We start from the raw sequence: 17,720 nt of genomic DNA, 5'->3' as shown, positions 1-17,720 counted from the left end.
AGAGAACCTATTAATACTTTCTATATAGGTCAGATTCCCCAGGATACAAGAGCAGGGTAGAAAAGGTAAAATTAAGGACCTGGAGAGACAGAAGGAGGGTATATATCTCACCCTCTAGTTAGGCATATAATTTAGTGAAAAACTACCCCTCAATTTGGAAATAACAGTGAAAATTTATATCAGAACTAGAAAAAAATGTATTTTGAAACATCTGGAGAAAAGCAGAACACATTAAGCAAGAGAGACTCACACATTCTAAGGTAAGAGAAATATTTATTTAATTTTGCACAAGAACGAGCTTATACTGAACAAATTCAACCAAATAATATAAGTGCAGTAAAACAAGGAAATGGGGATGACTTTTCCTGTTAGAAAATATTAAGTAACCATGCCTGTGCATTATTTTTTATCATTACAATAACTTGTTTCAGATTTCTTTTCAGAGTGTGTACTGTACATAACATTATAGGTTCTTTGCTTTGCTTCTGAAAATATAATTCATTCACTGCTTTACATTTCATTTTCTGCAGTGAGGAACCTAACTGATTCATGAAGATTTTGATCTAGAAGAAAATTTTCTGCACCAATGAAGCCCAAGACTTTAACAGATCCAATGGGCTCAGGCTTCCCGTACAGAAGTCAGGACGGATGTTATGGTGTGCATTTCACACACATTTTCTACAAGGTGATGTCAGGTACAGAAGAGGCAGAACTGTGGTCTAGTTTTTTTTCAAGAATTTTCCTTTTGTGATTTTTCTCAAGCTCCACAAACATCATAATTGAAAGTTTACTCAGCTACTAACAAAGCTGCAGTTAGCTGCCCACAAATCATTCAATTTTTTAAAACATTTTTTTTGGTCTTTTTAATGAAAGAACATTCTTTAAGCAGAAATCTCCCATAAGACAATCAACTTCACAGCTCCTGAAGGCACTGTGGATCCACTGAGCAACAGATGTGGCCATTCTAGAGAAAGAAGTAGAAATAATTGTGGAGTATTAATTTTTAAGCCATTAGTAAATTTCATTCATTGATTAGTACTTAAAAACACAATTGTATACTCCTGAGAATTGAATAATCACTTTTCATAACTCAATCAGTAAAGAAGGAATTATGTCTCATTATATGTGGCAAGGGATAAACTGACTTTACTTACCCAATTGTATCCACTTGTATCATTTTGTCTTGTATTTATTTATTCACAAAATATATGTTGAGTATAATATGTTCTAGTTATAATGATAAATAAAGCAGACCTGGTTATTAACTTCATATGGCAGGGCATATAGTGTATTGGGAGAGAAAACTATTAACTATCAAGCAAACTTACAACCTAAAACTTAAATGTGCTAGAAAAATGTTATGGTCTGAATGTTTGAGTCCCCTCAAAATTCATATGTTGAAATTCTAATCCTCAATGTAATAATTAGAGGAGGCAAGGCCTTTGGGAGTTAATTAGGGAACAAGAGTGGAACACTGTGAATGGCAGTAGTGTCCTTATAAAAGACATGAGATGCTCACAATTCACAATAGTCAAGTTAGGGACCCAGCCTAGATGCCTGTCAACAGAAGAATGGATAAAGAAAATTTGGTCTATATAAATAATGGAGTTTTACTCAGTCATAAAGAGAAATGAAATTATGTCTTTTGCTGGTAAACAAATGGAACTTGAGGAAATTATGTTAACTGAAATTAAGTCAGACTCAGAAAGTCAAAGGAGAGAGAGAGAGCGAGAGCGAGAGCGAGAGAGAGAGAGAGAGAGAGAGAGAGAGAATATGAGCGAGAGCGGGGGAGGGGGGAAGGAAGGAAATAAGGATAAGGGATCTCACTAAAATAGAAGGGAGACCAATAGAATAGAGAGAGGGGATCAAAAGGGAGAAAGGAGGAAAAGCATGGGGGGAAATGCTGGGAAATAAACCTACCAGATTATTCTATGTCCATGTATGAATATACAGTGAGTACATATGAATGGATATACACAATATATGTATATTGTGTACATATATAATTATAACGCAATAAAGTACTCCTAGTAGTAGTAATAATAAGTAATAGAAGAGAGATTGGTAGGGTAGAGCAAGCAGATCAGTGGGAGGGAGGCGAGGAGGCAAACAAGTGTAGGGTAATGAGACTGATCAAAAAGCTATGTGCATATACAAACATGGCATAATGAACACAGTTATTATGTATGCCTATAATGCACAGATTAAGAAAAAGGATATGAGAAAGTTGGCTTCTTCTCTCTCTTCTGTCCTCTGTATGAAGATATGAGAAGATGGCTATCTCTGACTAAGAAAGATGTCCCTTATCAGAAACCAGATTTGGCCAATACCTTGATCTTGGACCATGAGAAATTAGTTTCTGAGCCTCTAGAACCATGAAAGGTGTATAAATATATCAAAATAGATTCTACTATCATGTATACAATAAATAAATAAATAAATAACAAAATGAATTTATGTTGTTCAAGCCACCCAGTCTAAAATACTCTGTTATAGTATTCTAAACTAAGACAAAAGGATATAAATTAGGCAGTATTATGAGATGAACAAAAGACTGCCTACTTAAATTGGTGGCTAGGATAGACTTCTTTGTAGAGATGATATTTGAGCCAAGATCTGAAGACAGCTCCATATGAAGGTAGACCAAGAGCACAGAGAACAGTAGAAGGAGAAACAATGAAGTGACAAGAGTTTTATTACAGTTAAGAAACTGAGGTGAGAATTTTAAGAACTAGGTGAGAATTTTAGGTTGGTGAAAAAGCAGTTTACAAATGAAATGGGAGAAATAGAAAGAGAAGGATCAGATATGCACAATTTGCTTTCATAATAAAGTATCAAAATAATGTAAAAAACTACAAAGAATAAAAAAAACTATATATTCTTCTCTGATTTGTCACTTTCTTCTCAACTAGTTAACTAGTAATAATGTAAATACTGTTATTACGATCACTATGATAATAATATTCTTATACTTCCTGAGTATGTACTCTGTGTCAGACACTTTGCCAGGCATTTTAAATACATTATCTAATTTCAATCTCACAGCATTCCCAGTGGGATCATTATTAATAGTCACACTTTTTAGTTCAGAAACTGAAGATCAGAAAGCTTAATATTATGTCCAAAACCACACAGTTAATAAATGATAGAGCTGGAATTAAATACCAGGTTAGTCTGTCTCTAAAAATTCATCCTCTATTCTTATTTTTCTCAGATAATTGGTGTTAGATATATTATACTTTAATATGATAAAATCAAAAGTGTCTTTTGTAACATAAAACTTTTAAAATGATATTTTAAAACCTGAGCTTTTGTTGAAACACAGCAAGTGAGGGGAAAAGCCAGTCTATTATCCAAAAAGAATATCATCAGTTTAACTGAATCCTTATCCTTTCTAAATTACTATTAAGCAGAATTCTTATTCTGACTGCACATGAGAAAGAAAGACTCAGCCATCTCAAGAACCACAAGCAACATTTTAAAGCTTTACCATTTTGCCCAGAGGCACAGATTTTCTAACAAAACCTAATTTTATGATCTTTCTTAATCTGCTAGCCCCATGAAGTGATGAATGTACTGGGTTCCTAAGAGTATCAGTTTTTCAAACTGTGTGACTTTTGAGCAGAAATTGAGTTAGGGAATATGTGATGACTTCTGCCACTGGGTATGTAAATCTAGCATTAGAACTCTGAGGAAAAGTCTTGCTCCCATAAACCTGCTTTTTGGAAGAAACTGTTTATTTTCCAAAATCTTCCAGGAATGTTTTTCTTATTCCTTATCAATATGTTCTGCTACTTATAGGACAGATGCTCTACAATCCAGATCATTGGCACTCTCTTAATTAGAGAATCAGAGATCATCATGAAACACTAACAAAAGAGCCCATTGCAGTTCAATTTTAGTAAGGGCATAATTTCTAACGTAAGACTAATCCTATACATAACAAATATGAAGAGTGGACAAAATATAAAAACACAGTTGAAACTAATGGAAAGTGGCAAGCAAACACTAAATAGATTTCAACCCTGAAAGAAAGGAAATGTACTGTGTGAAAATCATTTTTACTTGGCACCTTCCCTTAGGGTACTCCCTAGTCTGTACAGATTGAGAACTATAACTCAAACAGAAAGCCACAATCTTATAGGCCAGAGACATCAGAGGAAAGCTTCTGGACGAGCAGAGTGGCTCAAAATTGAGAGAGAAATATATATAGTAAGGGACAAGTCAATATATAATTTCCTCAAATTCTTGGCTGACTTAGTGAGGAGACTTTAACGAGACAATAAGAGACCCCTAGCTGAGAATTTGAAAAAAATCAAGCAGAGGTTTTAGATTCTGCTCACATTATAGGTAGCAGTGCTTGAAATGTATGTCCTACCAAGTTAGAAAAGATTGATAGAAAAGTCATTTTTTTGCTGAAAACCCTAACAGGCTATAAGAAGAAGTAATATATCTCCAGAGTAATATATTCACCCTAAAACTAAAGGTAAATTTGGAGTAGTCATACCTAACTAATATAAAGCCAAGTTCTTGTAGTACAAGGTGATTAACCAGTGATTTAAAACCTGCTAGAACTAAAACAGTCTTCAGAGGAACATATCCTCCACAATATCCATATACTATTAAAATTAATAGACATGTGAAGAAAACCAGGAGAATGCGGCTCCTAATTGATAGAAAAATAATGAATTATAACTGATCCAAAGATGACTCAGATGTAACCAGTAGATGAAGACTAGGAATTATCTATCATAAATATGTTCAAAGATGTTAAAAAAATGGTTACAATGAATGAACAGATGATAAATCTCAGCAAGTAAATTAAACTATAAAAGAAGTTAAGTGGAAACTCTGGAACTGAAAAGTGGAATGTCTGAGATAAAAAGATTCATTAGAAACTCTTAACAACAGATTAGAGATGGCAGAAGAAAGTAAAATTGAGGACAAGGCCATAGACATACTAAATCTATAAGACAAATCTATAAGACAAACAGAAAAACAGAAATAAAATAGAGTTTTTGTGTCTTTTAGGATAATTAAACCAACATGTAATAATCAAACTATTAAAAACCAAAGAGAATTTGAAAAGAGACAGAAGGGGAAAAAAGACATTTTCTATACAAGGGAACAAAGATACAAATGATGGCTGAATCAAAACAATGGATACTGGAAAACTAGAGTTATCACCTAAATGGCTGGAAACAAATCTATAAAACCTGATTTCTATATCCAGTAAAAAAAACTTTCAAAAATAAAGAAATTTTCAGACAAATGAAAGTTAAAAGAATTTGTTACCGCTAGCTTGCAATATAGAAGATACTAAAGGATTTTATTCAAGCTGAAGAGAAATGAGCAGATGGACTCTATATAATATTTAAGAAGAAATGAAGAACATCACAAGTGGTAAATATGTGGATAGGTGTAAAGTATAACAATTTTCTTCCCTTAATTTCCTTGAAAGATGTATGACTGATTAAAGCAAAAGTAATATGGAATTGTAAGTATTACAATGTACAGAGTGGTAAAGTACATGTTATTATAGCACAAAGGCTGGCTGGAATCAGCCTTTGTGCTATAATATTGAAAAGTTCTTATATTTTCTATTAATAGTATAATATTAAATATGGTTTTAATGTGATGTTAATGATATATAAGTAATTTCTAGAAAAACAAAATAATTAGTTGTTATAATTTAAAATTAAAAAACAATTAAAATTGACAAAAATTTTTAAAGTTTTTAAAAAAGAAAGGCAAGAATGAACAAATAAGAGCATGGAGAATACACTGAACAAGTAGAGACTAATGGCAAAATAATAGCCCTCAAATGCTCAGAGTCAAAAATTACATTAGACGTACGTAGACTGAACACCTCAGTTAAAAGACCTGTTGCACACTGGATAAAAAGGTAAGGACTAAGTGTACATTATCTATTAAAAATGTACTTCAACTGTAAAACCAGGGACAGGGGTGGAGTGGCTAAATGGTAGAGTGTTTGCCTACCATGTCCTAGACTATAGGTTCAATCTCAAGCATCACACATACACACATACTCTAAAATTTTAAAAATTAGCAGGTCTAAAACAATATACTATATCACTAAGTGAAATACCAAAAAAAAAAAATTGATTTCAAGTCCAGAAGGAGGATTAGCTAAGATAATTTAGACAAAAAACATAAAAGGGTACATACCATGTGATTCTTTTATGTGGAATTTTAAAACAGGCAAAATGAATCTATCATTATGAAATAAAATTGAGGTTTTCTGTTGAAAGTACTACCTGAAAGAGGGCACAAAGGCACTCTCTAGAGTGTTGAATACATTACATACTTTGATTTATCAAAATCATTAAATTATATATGTAACTGTGAATTTCACTGTAATAAATAATATCTTTATAAAAACTGGAATAGTGACTCACAAAACAGCCTGACTACAAGGAATATTATCACTCATTATCAATGCTAATTTTAAATAGCAATTATTTTTACATTGTGACACAGTAAAATAAGCTTCCTTATGACCCTGCCATTTCTGTATATATTTATTGCTAAAGTTGTTTTTGCTCTTTTCAGACTAAACTCTACAAATCAAATTTAGGAGACAGCTTTTAATTTTAAGTATATATATATATATATCTCCATATCCCCTGGTATCTGTATAAAATATATACTACTATCAATAATTTAGTAGAATCCAATTTCATACCTCTTTATTTTCAACCTTATTATAGTCAAAGTACATATGTAATTATATATAATATTTATCTTAATGGGTAATTATAAGCACCATGTTACTTTGATGACTAAATAATATCTTATATATCTAATAGTATCATATAATATCATAGTATCATAATATCATAGTATTATATAATAGTATCAAATAATATCAAAGTATCATATAATATCACAGTATCATGTAAATATAATTTAGGATATATAATTATATAATCAATACATTTGATACATATGTATTATAATATGTAAAATCAAAATTGCATCATATAGAATTACTATGATTGATCTAATCATGTTTCTTTTGAAAATTCTGGCATAATTTTACATGCCAAATAATATTGAGATCAATATTGCTATGCATATATAATTCTATAGTTTAGATTTTAGATTTTTTGTTAGGCTAGGCCCTCAAAACTGAAATTGCAATGGATAGGGGTATGGCTGTTGACATGTATTTTTCAATGACAAGAATAGGGTATAATATAACAATTCAAAGTACAGCTCTGTCAGCATTAGAGATTATTGTGGTCCTTTTCTTTTTTACTATAGTATATTAATATAATGATTTATTCAGCTAGTCTACATTTAAGTTTAAATTATTTAAAGGTTAAATGAGTTCCTTTTATGTTAATAGCTATTTTTTAGTGAAATGTTTATTCATCCTTTGCTACTTTATTTATAGGGAAATAAATGTTTTTTATTAATTTTTTTGTTTTTAGTCTAAAAAGAAACTAATTAAATCTGATGAAAATATTTTTCCAGTCTCTAGTTTCTTTTTCTTTGCTAAATATTGATTGCTATAGAAGCTCTAAGCTTTCTTTGAGGTATATTTTATCATATTGAAGTTAGAAAAGTCATCTGTCTTTTAGAAATTTGATTGATATAAAATTATTTTATTTGTTTTGATTTATTTTTAATGCTTAACACCTTATTCATGGATTTTGTTTTAATATAATACATTATATCAAATTATTTCCCATAAGTTGTTATCCAGTCATTCAAATATTTATGGAATAATCTTTTCAAAGCAGTCCTGATCATATATTGAAACTTTATTATAATTTTTCCTGTTTATGAATTTGGTTCTTAGGTCTAGTTATTTATTCTAATATTAGTGCAGAGATCCACTTTCACAACTTCAATTTTGCAGTTTTTGATACATTAAGGTAACATTTAGGAAGTCAGGAACTTTATTCTTATTACACTGCATTTTCTACCATAACTCACTTGTTTCAGTATTATATCACAGTCTCCTTAGGAGTCAAAGACATCCCCTGGTTTCCAATTTGAAAAGTTTCCTGCTGAGTGATGATTTATTAAAGGAACAGGACTTGTAATATCTCCCTCTTCTTATTTCTCACCTGGATAATCCTCTTTGTTGTCTGAAGCTCAAAACTCTATGACCAATTAAAAGGATGCTTCTCTATGAGATTTAGGAAAGGTAACCTTATTAATTATTTTTGACTCAGGAGTTCAACTTTTGAGTGAAATATGCATTTTTTTAACCTTAGAAAATTAAATTTGAAGATACCTTCAAAAAGGTGAAAGGGAAAAATCTTACCCTGTTTTCCACAGGTAACTTCTGATGTTGCCTTACTTTAAAAGATATTTATTCCTTGTAACTGTATAGCCTCTAAATACAGTAAATCTTTCCTACAGACCTTCTATCACAGTTGTAATGTTGTCTTCATCTGTGTCATGACTTTATAAATATCCATTTAGTTCACATAGAAACCCACATTTATTGAATACTTTCTCTAAATGTATTGGCTATGAAATTTCCCGTGTGGATATTTCACTTAATTCTTATAGCAACCATCTCAAGTAGATACTATTACTTCCCGGTACTACTATTATTCACATTTTTCAGGTAAGCAAGCTAAACCACAGAGAAATTGAAGCAGGTCTCCTGAAATCATATAATTAAAATTGCTGACTATGCTTTGACTCCAGATATCCTGATTTTCAGACCATGTTCTTGACCTCTAGACCTACTCTTGTCAAACAGGACCCCTGTGATGACAGAAATGTTCTCTACACATACTGTTTAATATTATAGCTAGTAGCCACATGTGGCTATTGAGCAACTGAACATGGCCAGTGTGACTGAGAAACTATATTTTAAATTTGTTTAATTTTCACTAATTTAAATTCAAATAACCTGCATAGGATCACTCTAGACAATTATCTCCAGGAATGCTGATCATTACATCTCAGGTACCAGCATAATGCCCACACTGTTGTTAGGCTTTGAGATTATTTATTTAGTTTTAGAGTTGATTCCAAAATTAAAACAATGAAATACTAAAGCCACTAAATTAAATTTTACAGCAACAATAATCAATTAGAATGTTTTCAGCTCTGACATTTATTTACTGACTAAAAATGAATAACTCAAAGTAGGGGGGAATGGGGAGGTAATGTGCTCTGGAAACACTGAATTGTGAAGAATGCTTACCTCCAAAGCCATACCTAACACTTGTTTTGCATACACTTCATTTTTAAAATAACACAAAATAAATGTAATAAAATGAATATTTGGGCTAAATTTGGTAAAATTGAACTTTCTGTTATAACTCATTTAATAAGAAGGCAAATGACCTCAAATATTACATCTAAGATCAGCACCATGTGACAAGAAGAAATAATTTTACTATCAAAATACATTTTCTGGAACACATTCCTATTAACAGTCAAAAGTTTCTAGCAGTTGTTTATAAAGTAGTGAATGGCAGGCTTATTCATGCTCTTTACCTAAGAAAACATACTAATGTTTACTACCTGTTACTTGAATGCATTTTACTTACTAAAAGTACCCATCTGAACTATATATATATCTCCTTCTATTATGTGGCATATATTTTTGTTGTCACTATTCTGTACAGTTAGATAAGGGTGAGGAAGGACCCAATTCTATTCAGTAATTAAATGTCAGAAAGAATTCCCTGTTTGGACACTAGCACTGAAGTTTTGAGATAAGTACTATTAAGTGTACTCATGCTAAACATATATTTAAAAAGAAACACTGCAGATACATTATTAGTAAATTATTGTACTGGTTACCTTCAAGTTTGCTGGTGTGCTTTCAGAAAACAGCAGTAAATGATCAATCAAAAAGCTTGACTGATAAATTATATGATTAAAAGAGCAAGAGATTTGGGTATGAAAGAGGAAAAATATATCTTCAGTCCTAAATAATTTTATATTTCTTGGTTCCATTACATCAAGCTACCTTAATAAGAATTTATATCAAGTAAATTTGAATTAAGTTGCTGTATTGAAAACTTCACAAGATGAAAATTCTCACAAACCAGAGCAGATATAGACATGCAATGTTGCAAAAATCTGGTGTTTTTGCTTTTTGTTGTTGTTAAGCCTTTATATTATTTAGTTTCAGTGTTGTTCCAAAAATTATAAATATGAAGTACAAAGCCATTCAATTTTATAGGAATAACAATAAGAATGCTTTAAACTTGGTCACTATCCATGAACTCCTTCTACTTTGCCTGTTATCCACTTTTTGCTTTCACTCAAGTAAAAGGTATAATGCTCTATTTTCCTATGAGAAGAGAAAAATCTATATACCGATTTCTCACCAACGGAAGGAATATGGTAAACACAGATCTTAAACTCTTCAATTCAATGTAATTGACCATAACAAACCAAGAAACATGCCCATTTTTGCCATATTGATTTCTACTTTAGAAAATGCAATGTATCTACTTTGTCAATATATTTTACAGACCTTGTAAAAGAACTATATACAAATCAATATAATATTGTTTTCTAACATGACAGAAGAAACATGTAGTTTGCTTTGTCGTTGTTTTAAAGATGTGTACAGTTTGATACATTAGGACAGTGTAAGTAGGGTGTTTCTACTGATCATTCTGGCTTCAGCCCATTCACTCTCCTTCTCCCTGAATATACATTGGAGGATGCGTGAGAAAGTCAGCCTTGGTTCTAATAAACCTGAGCGGCACTCCTCCCACCTCTGTTTGAACAACAAATAGGGAAAAAAAAAATACTTCCCATTGTTCAGGTTAAGCACACTAGTACCTCTGAGCCCTGGGTGCTGCTGGCAAAGTACTTTCAGTACCTGAATTTAATGGGATTTACCTTGCACTGGCAGAGAGTACACTCAGTGCCATGTTTGATCCAAGAGGACCCAGTGAAACGAACCACATTCATCTCGTCCAGGCAAGTTTTGGTGATGTCATTGCGGATGGTATCTGCCTGGCAAGGGTCGGTGACACAGCGTGGGCAGCATTCATTCTCTGGAAGGACACTGAATTCACACTCCACATCTGGGCAAGGCAGGGGCCAACAGTCAACTTCCCCTTGCTAAAAGAAAAACAGATGAGTAAGGACCAGATGGAGAGGAAGGGAGAAAATGGAAGGAGGCAGAGAAGAAGGAGGGGAACACAATGTTTACTGAATACTCAATTTATTTGATTGAATTTTACATTTAGACCTTTAAAGCCAGTGAATCTTACAAGGAATCTACAAAAGCCCTCTCAGAGTGATGAGATCTATCCTGAAGCTAGGTTTATAAGCACTTTTCAAGGATTAAAAAATAAGAAATAAAGCAAAATCAACAACCATTTCTCTTAAAAAAATAAAAATTGCATGCCCCTTTCTTTTCCCTGACAAAGAAAAACTGTTTACTGTGGAAGAATGCTTCCATTTAACTTTCTGATCATGAGATGACATTTTTATTCTTTTGATCTTTTTTCTTCTAACTTCTCATGTATTCCTTTCTCATAGAGAAAGCTTTGTCCATTTACTAAAATGAACAAAAAAATGAAAGGAATTTGACAAATTTCATGTTCATTTATGTGTTTCTCAGTGTAAGGACTTTGAGCCACTCCTCAAATCCTGCAAAACAAACAAACAAACAAACAACAACAAAAAACCCAAACCAAAACAAACAACATGAAAATCCCCAAAACCTAGGAACTGACTTCTTCAGTCTTTTTTATTCCATGTGGGAAAATTGTGTAAATTGTATCTTTTTAAAAACATGATTCCCACCTGTTTCCTATTTTCTTCATGATTCCAAATCTCATGGCATTCGAGATAAAAGCAGCCTTCAGGCACAGAAACTGACCTTGCTCTTTCAATTGATTTTTGGGTTGAGATAATAAAAAGGAAGTAACAAAAAAAATCATTGCCTCAAAAATATCCTCACACAAATAGGAAATTAGTTATAAGTTTAAAAGTAGCCTCTTCTGTGAAACTGTCTACTACGAAGACATGTAGAGCAATTTTCCTTTTCTTTTACATAATTAGAAACAAAACATTTGCTCAACTGAAAAAAGTCAGTGTTTTCTTTATCAAGTCTTTACTTATTGTTTCCAGGAAAATTTCACAAACCTTATTTTAAAATTCAATTCTTTACGTATTTATTTCATATTCATAGTATGTACAAAAGAAGGTGCCTACAGAATAGCACTGACAGCCACAAACTTCATAAGGAAAAGAATGTTGATTTTTGTTTTTGCCTTTTTAAGTGTGAGAAATGAAGAAATGGATTAACAAAATCTCTGTGTGGAAAAAGAATGTTTTATTTTTTCACATTTGCTATTGTGCTACCCACAATCGCCTTTAAGTAAGCATAAACTAGGTGGGATGAGGGAAGCAGGACTCTTTTCTTTCTTTGAGACTTGGAAATACACCTGAAAGACACCACTCTCAGGAAAAAGAATGCACAATGTAATGTGCCATTTCTAATAAAGAATGTTCTTCTCTGGTCCACCATTTTATCATCCTGACCAAGCTCATGTTTTGAAACTGCCAATACTACGGCCAGGTACTGGCTAATGGTAGACAGCAAGGACAGGGCTGCTTTTCTGCTTAGCTTCCAGGCCTAAGCTTTCTCTCCATTTCATGTACCTAAACTTACCAGGCAGCGGCACTGTTGGCAATTCTGGACCCAGGTATCACCACTGTTGTATAAGGTTTCCCCATTTTGATGGAGGCACTGACTGCTAAGCCTTGGATCACATTCAGGGCAGCAAAAAAGATCAACTGTGGGATTCTCACAATCACAAACCATCCGTCGACACATAACAAACCCGTTCTGTATGGGAAGGGAAAAATAAGCATACCAAACCCTCCATTTCTCAGTGTACTAACATCATATGGAGGATGAAATAATTCACACAGTTTACTAAACACAATATAGTTTCTTTAAAATTCCATCTTGTAGCTAACATGTAGAAATTACCCAAGCTGGAGGACTTCCAATTTCCTTTCTACATACTCCTCCTCAAATGACTTGACTAGAAAGAAATTTTCCAGAAGTAATTGGAATGATAACCCCTGTATGGTCCTTATATACATATAAATGAGTGTACAGATGTATAAATATTCACATATTTGTGTATTAGTATAGTAATTTGAATACTATCTAAATTTTGTTTTGTGAGAAGGTTTCACATATTGCTAAATATCTGCAATATTTTAAACCTTATGTTTTTGTACACACTATTATCAATTTCCTTCATGCTTACCGAGTCTCTAGTACATAGTATTATTCATTTAACTATAATTTAAGTCTCTATTATAAACTGGTACATATAACAAAATACCTTTCTAAAATTGAAATATAGTCCAAATCAATATTTTTCACCCTTGGGTCATAGCTTGTCTATTCTGGTTTCATTTATGTATTCACTCAAACATGATATTTTGACTATGGAAAAATGAACATAGTTAGTAATAAAGTCTTATAACTATGTGAAGATAAACACATTGCAGTAGTATGACACAATGGACTTTTGTTCAGCAATATAATGGAAGAGATATATGTAACAACTGAACCAATCTCAAAGAACGCAATGTTGAAATAAAGAAGTCAGACAGAAAGAGAATGTACCTTGTGATTCCATTTATAGGAGGCTCTAGAAAATATTAATTTTATCTATAAGAAATAGAAGGTGAGTTTGCCTTTGTGTGTACAGGATTAACCAGGAAGGGATACAGGCAACATCTGGGTTACTAGAAATGTTCAATAATATTAATTGTGATGGTGGTTAAATGGATGTATTCATTTATTAAGACTCATTGAACTGTACAATTAAAATAAATGCAGATTTATTTATACTAACCTGACATGAACACACAGAGCACCGGTCATTTTCCAACACCCAAATCTGACCATTGTGTTTGACTTTTCCATCATGGATGCAGTCCCCAGTGCAATTCTTTCCATGAGGACACCGACAATCATATCCACCATCCAAGTTGAAGCAAATGGTATCATTGGCACAGCTGTGCCTTCCAGTCCCACATTCATCTATATCTATAGCCAAGAAGAAGCAGCATGCAGTATGCTTAGAATATGCTGTTTCAAATCATTTCAATCAGGCAAGTTGCCTCCTGACATAAAGCATTTAACTGTAAATTAATTTTCACTTTACTGGTATGCATCTCCTATTAAATGCTGTCTAAAGCATTGTGAATGACCTGGGGATTTCCCAGGAAAATATTATCAACATTTGATTTTAAAAACCAGATAATATTGGCTAAAATTTCAAATTTTTATCTCTGTAAATACCATTAGGCTTTATGAAACATTAATATTTTTGAAAGTAAGAATATAACTCAATTTATCATACAAAACAGCATGGTAGCAGAAATTCTAAAAGGGATATCATCCCCAGTGTTAAGCTGGTACTCATAGACATCCCTTCTTAGTTGTAGAGAAATGTCATAGGACCCCTGAGGCATTTTATTCAATTTCATATTCTGTTCTCACAGCTATACCACCCTAATGTAAGCTCCTTCCAGTGTTTTGCCCAAGTGTTCTTTCTTTATAGAAACAGGTATTCTGACACTGTCTTTAGATCCTCTACTCACCCATGAAAGGCAAATGACCATCAGCGATTACAATCTGCTTCAAAAGAATCTACTCTGTCTTAACTTTCCATCTCATATTACCACTTTATCCCCTGACTAACTCAACTGCCCATTCTTCACCTAACCTCACCTGCTTCATGGCAATCATAGGCTAGAGCATTTTCATACAGATGAAAAGCAAACATATCTCGACCCACAGATCAGGACTATAAGAGGAGATGTGATTCATATTATTTACCCCACAATTTAAAGGTCACAAGCCAAAATATATTTCAGAGAGATTTTATGAGTGGCAGTAAGCAGTGATTTCCCATTTCATCAGTTTCCTCTAAGTAAAGGTCAAGAGAAAAAGAATTAAATCATGGTAGGGAAAGCAGGTTAGAAGATGAAATGTATAGATTTAACTAGGGGAACCAAACACTGATTTTCCATGGAGATTTTAAAGATGGAATTTAGTAAATATTTTTGTTAAATGATTTGATTTCAACATTAATTGAAGAATTAGACCAGTCAAAATTATATCTTGACCACATTTAAATTTTTAAATATTAGAGTTATGTTATAAATTTGTTCCTGAAAATAAGCCATGGGATATATTTTCTCTGTATTTACCTTGATTTATATTAGTTCCCATTTTAACAAGACCAACAAATTAGAACAAAGGCTGAAACTGTTGCTATTAATACAGTGAGAATAGTGCTATTTGTGACTGTAGACAACAAACAAAAAGAGAACTGTTAGCCAGCATGTAGACATACTTTTAAAAAATTAATTATAATATATATATTTTTCAGATCCAAGGAAATATCTCTTTGTAATGAGAATAGTGCTGTTTGTGACTGTAGACAACAAACAAAAAGAGAACTGTTAGCCAGCATGTAGACATACTTTTAAAAATTAATTATAATATATATATTTTTCAGATCCAAGGAAATATCACTTTGTAATGAAAATGAAATTTTATAAATTAGCTCTGTATTTGGTCTACTCAGAATGATGTGGTATATTTGATGACTTGATCTTTGTCTCTATTTGATACTCATAGAGTTAGAAGTTATAGTAAGCAGAAAAAAACATTAACCATAATAATTCGACCTCTTTGACCACAAGCTCTACAGATACATGTTAATGCATAACCTTTTAAATATCCACTATAAAAATGTTATCCCACTAATGGTAATGGCTGAATTTTTGCAATCATTTCATTTTCTTGATGTTTAAAATACAAGCTGTGAGACAAAGTAATACAGTTTTTTTTTTTTTCCTCTGAAAAGGCACTAAGAGACCTTGAGTTTTCTGCAAAAGACAAAGAAGAGATGTCCAGGCACACAAAGAATGTGTGTTCTTAAGCACATTTATAATAAAAAATAGAGTAAAATGTTGCTCAGAAGGGTTGGCCTGTGTTTTCATATCTGGAAAAATGTATAGGCAGAAGTACCATAATGAGCTATTTTCTGACCTCCTGCTCTCTAACAGGATTTGTATTAGTTTACACTCACTTTTTTTTTTTTTACACTTGTTATCTAAACTGGGTTTCACAAGGCAGAAAATTTCCTAAATTGATAAGTGATATTGAATATTGGAGTTTTCACATCTAAATGGCTTTTACTTTTGAAAACCTATAATGATATGTGAAAATTACAATTTTATAAATATTGATAATTTATTTAGTGAGTGACTACTGAAGAAATAATGTTGCTAAATCCATTGGTTAAGTCTCAGTTTTTCTCTAGCTTGATTTAGCAGCAGCATTTGGCACAGCTTACTTCCTCTCCTTGATAATTTTTTCTTATTTGTTTCTTAATACATTGATAGCTTCTTCTGGATCTTTCTCCTATCTATATATTCCCTAGGTTTGGCAATTATACTATAAATAAGATTTATCCATTGAAAAGAGAAGATAAAGAGTGATTTAGTGTGTTTTGAGTCTGTTTGAAGGCCTAAAGTTTTGAGCTATCAAGATGAGTTTGAGAAACAGAAATACTGGTGAAATACTGGTGAAATAAATGTCCACTGAGAGAGCAGAGTAGGCAGCAGGCAGCCATAATAGGTGAAGTGGCACTCAGGCCCCGATAAAGGTCATATTAAGAAATTTTAACTTTATTATAAAGGCAGTAAAATGTTAATTTAGATAAATGAAAAAATAGATTTTCATTTTAGAAAGAGTCCTTAGACTTCTTTTTGGAAAAGGATTAGAATTTGAAGCTAGAAGATCAGTGAGTAGGCTGTTTCAGTAGTCCAGGCAAGAGATGATCATATAACAAAAGCAGATTCACATAGTGGTTGCTGCCTACTGGATTCTGGGTATTTTTCATATAATGACTCATTTAATTGTCACAACAACACTTGAAGGTACAAAGGATTCCTAATTTTGTAAATTAGGAAAATGGGTCATAGAAATATTGCATAACTTCCCAATAGCACAGTCAGTAAGATAGGAGCCAAGTTTGTATTCTTAAACAAACTGCTATACTGAGTGTCAACTGTGGCAATGCATAGAAAGAGACTATGCAGAAAGAATCAGTGTCATTAAGTGACTTGTTGAACTGGAATATTAAAATGACAGAAGGATCTGGATGATATGTAGATTTCCACCTTGGAAATTTTGATTGATCATATACACAGAAGAGGGAGACCTTGCTGGGGAGGGTGGAGGGGGCAGGGCAAGCAGTCATGTTCCCAGTTTAGGACACCTTGAACACCTTGAAATGCATTTTCCTTTAGGTCTCCAAGTGGAATTGTCCAATAAGTAGTTGGCTATATAGGTCTGGAGCTCAAAAAAATAGGACCAGATCAAAATATAATTTTGGTCAGATATGTTTTCATCATTCTTCTCTCAAAAATAGTTCTTCAGAGTCAAGCTCAAACTTCATATAAGGCACTTAGACTTAAGTCTTCTGCTTGTCTCCTTTTTCTGCAACTCAAATTGCCAATAATATCATCATGCTCAATAAACTCCTAAAACCAATGCTAGGTACCCTGAGAAAGCTTCCTTGATGCCAAAGAGGAAACAATTGCTCTGTTTCCAATATCTTTTTTATTCAAAATCAAATAATTTTCTCATTTATTAAGAAACTCAAAATATTCTATCTTGCATGACAGTTATTATTGTACTTATT

The 17,720-nt window shown here is 32.5% G+C and overlaps 1 protein-coding gene across 2 annotated transcripts in view; it reads right to left on the bottom strand.

Annotated features, from left to right (window-relative positions):
- Nucleotides 1-893: 893 nt before the first annotated feature.
- Nucleotides 894-17,720, bottom strand: part of Nell2 (neural EGFL like 2) — a 367,974-nt gene continuing 351,147 nt past the window's right edge. For both annotated transcript variants that reach the window (XM_026401419.2, XM_026401420.2), the window contains 4 exons: nucleotides 13,851-14,044; nucleotides 12,644-12,820; nucleotides 10,858-11,082; nucleotides 894-964 (listed from right to left, as the gene is read on the bottom strand). In XM_026401419.2, coding sequence (XP_026257204.1) covers nucleotides 914-964; nucleotides 10,858-11,082; nucleotides 12,644-12,820; nucleotides 13,851-14,044 — 647 coding nt within the window. In that variant the 3' untranslated portion in view covers nucleotides 894-913. The remainder of the gene's footprint in view (nucleotides 965-10,857; nucleotides 11,083-12,643; nucleotides 12,821-13,850; nucleotides 14,045-17,720) is intronic.

The sequence above is a fragment of the Urocitellus parryii genome, chromosome 5, assembly GCF_045843805.1.
Source record: "Urocitellus parryii isolate mUroPar1 chromosome 5, mUroPar1.hap1, whole genome shotgun sequence".
Taxonomy (NCBI): domain Eukaryota; kingdom Metazoa; phylum Chordata; class Mammalia; order Rodentia; family Sciuridae; genus Urocitellus; species Urocitellus parryii.
This window is presented reverse-complemented; position numbering and strand designations above follow the sequence as displayed.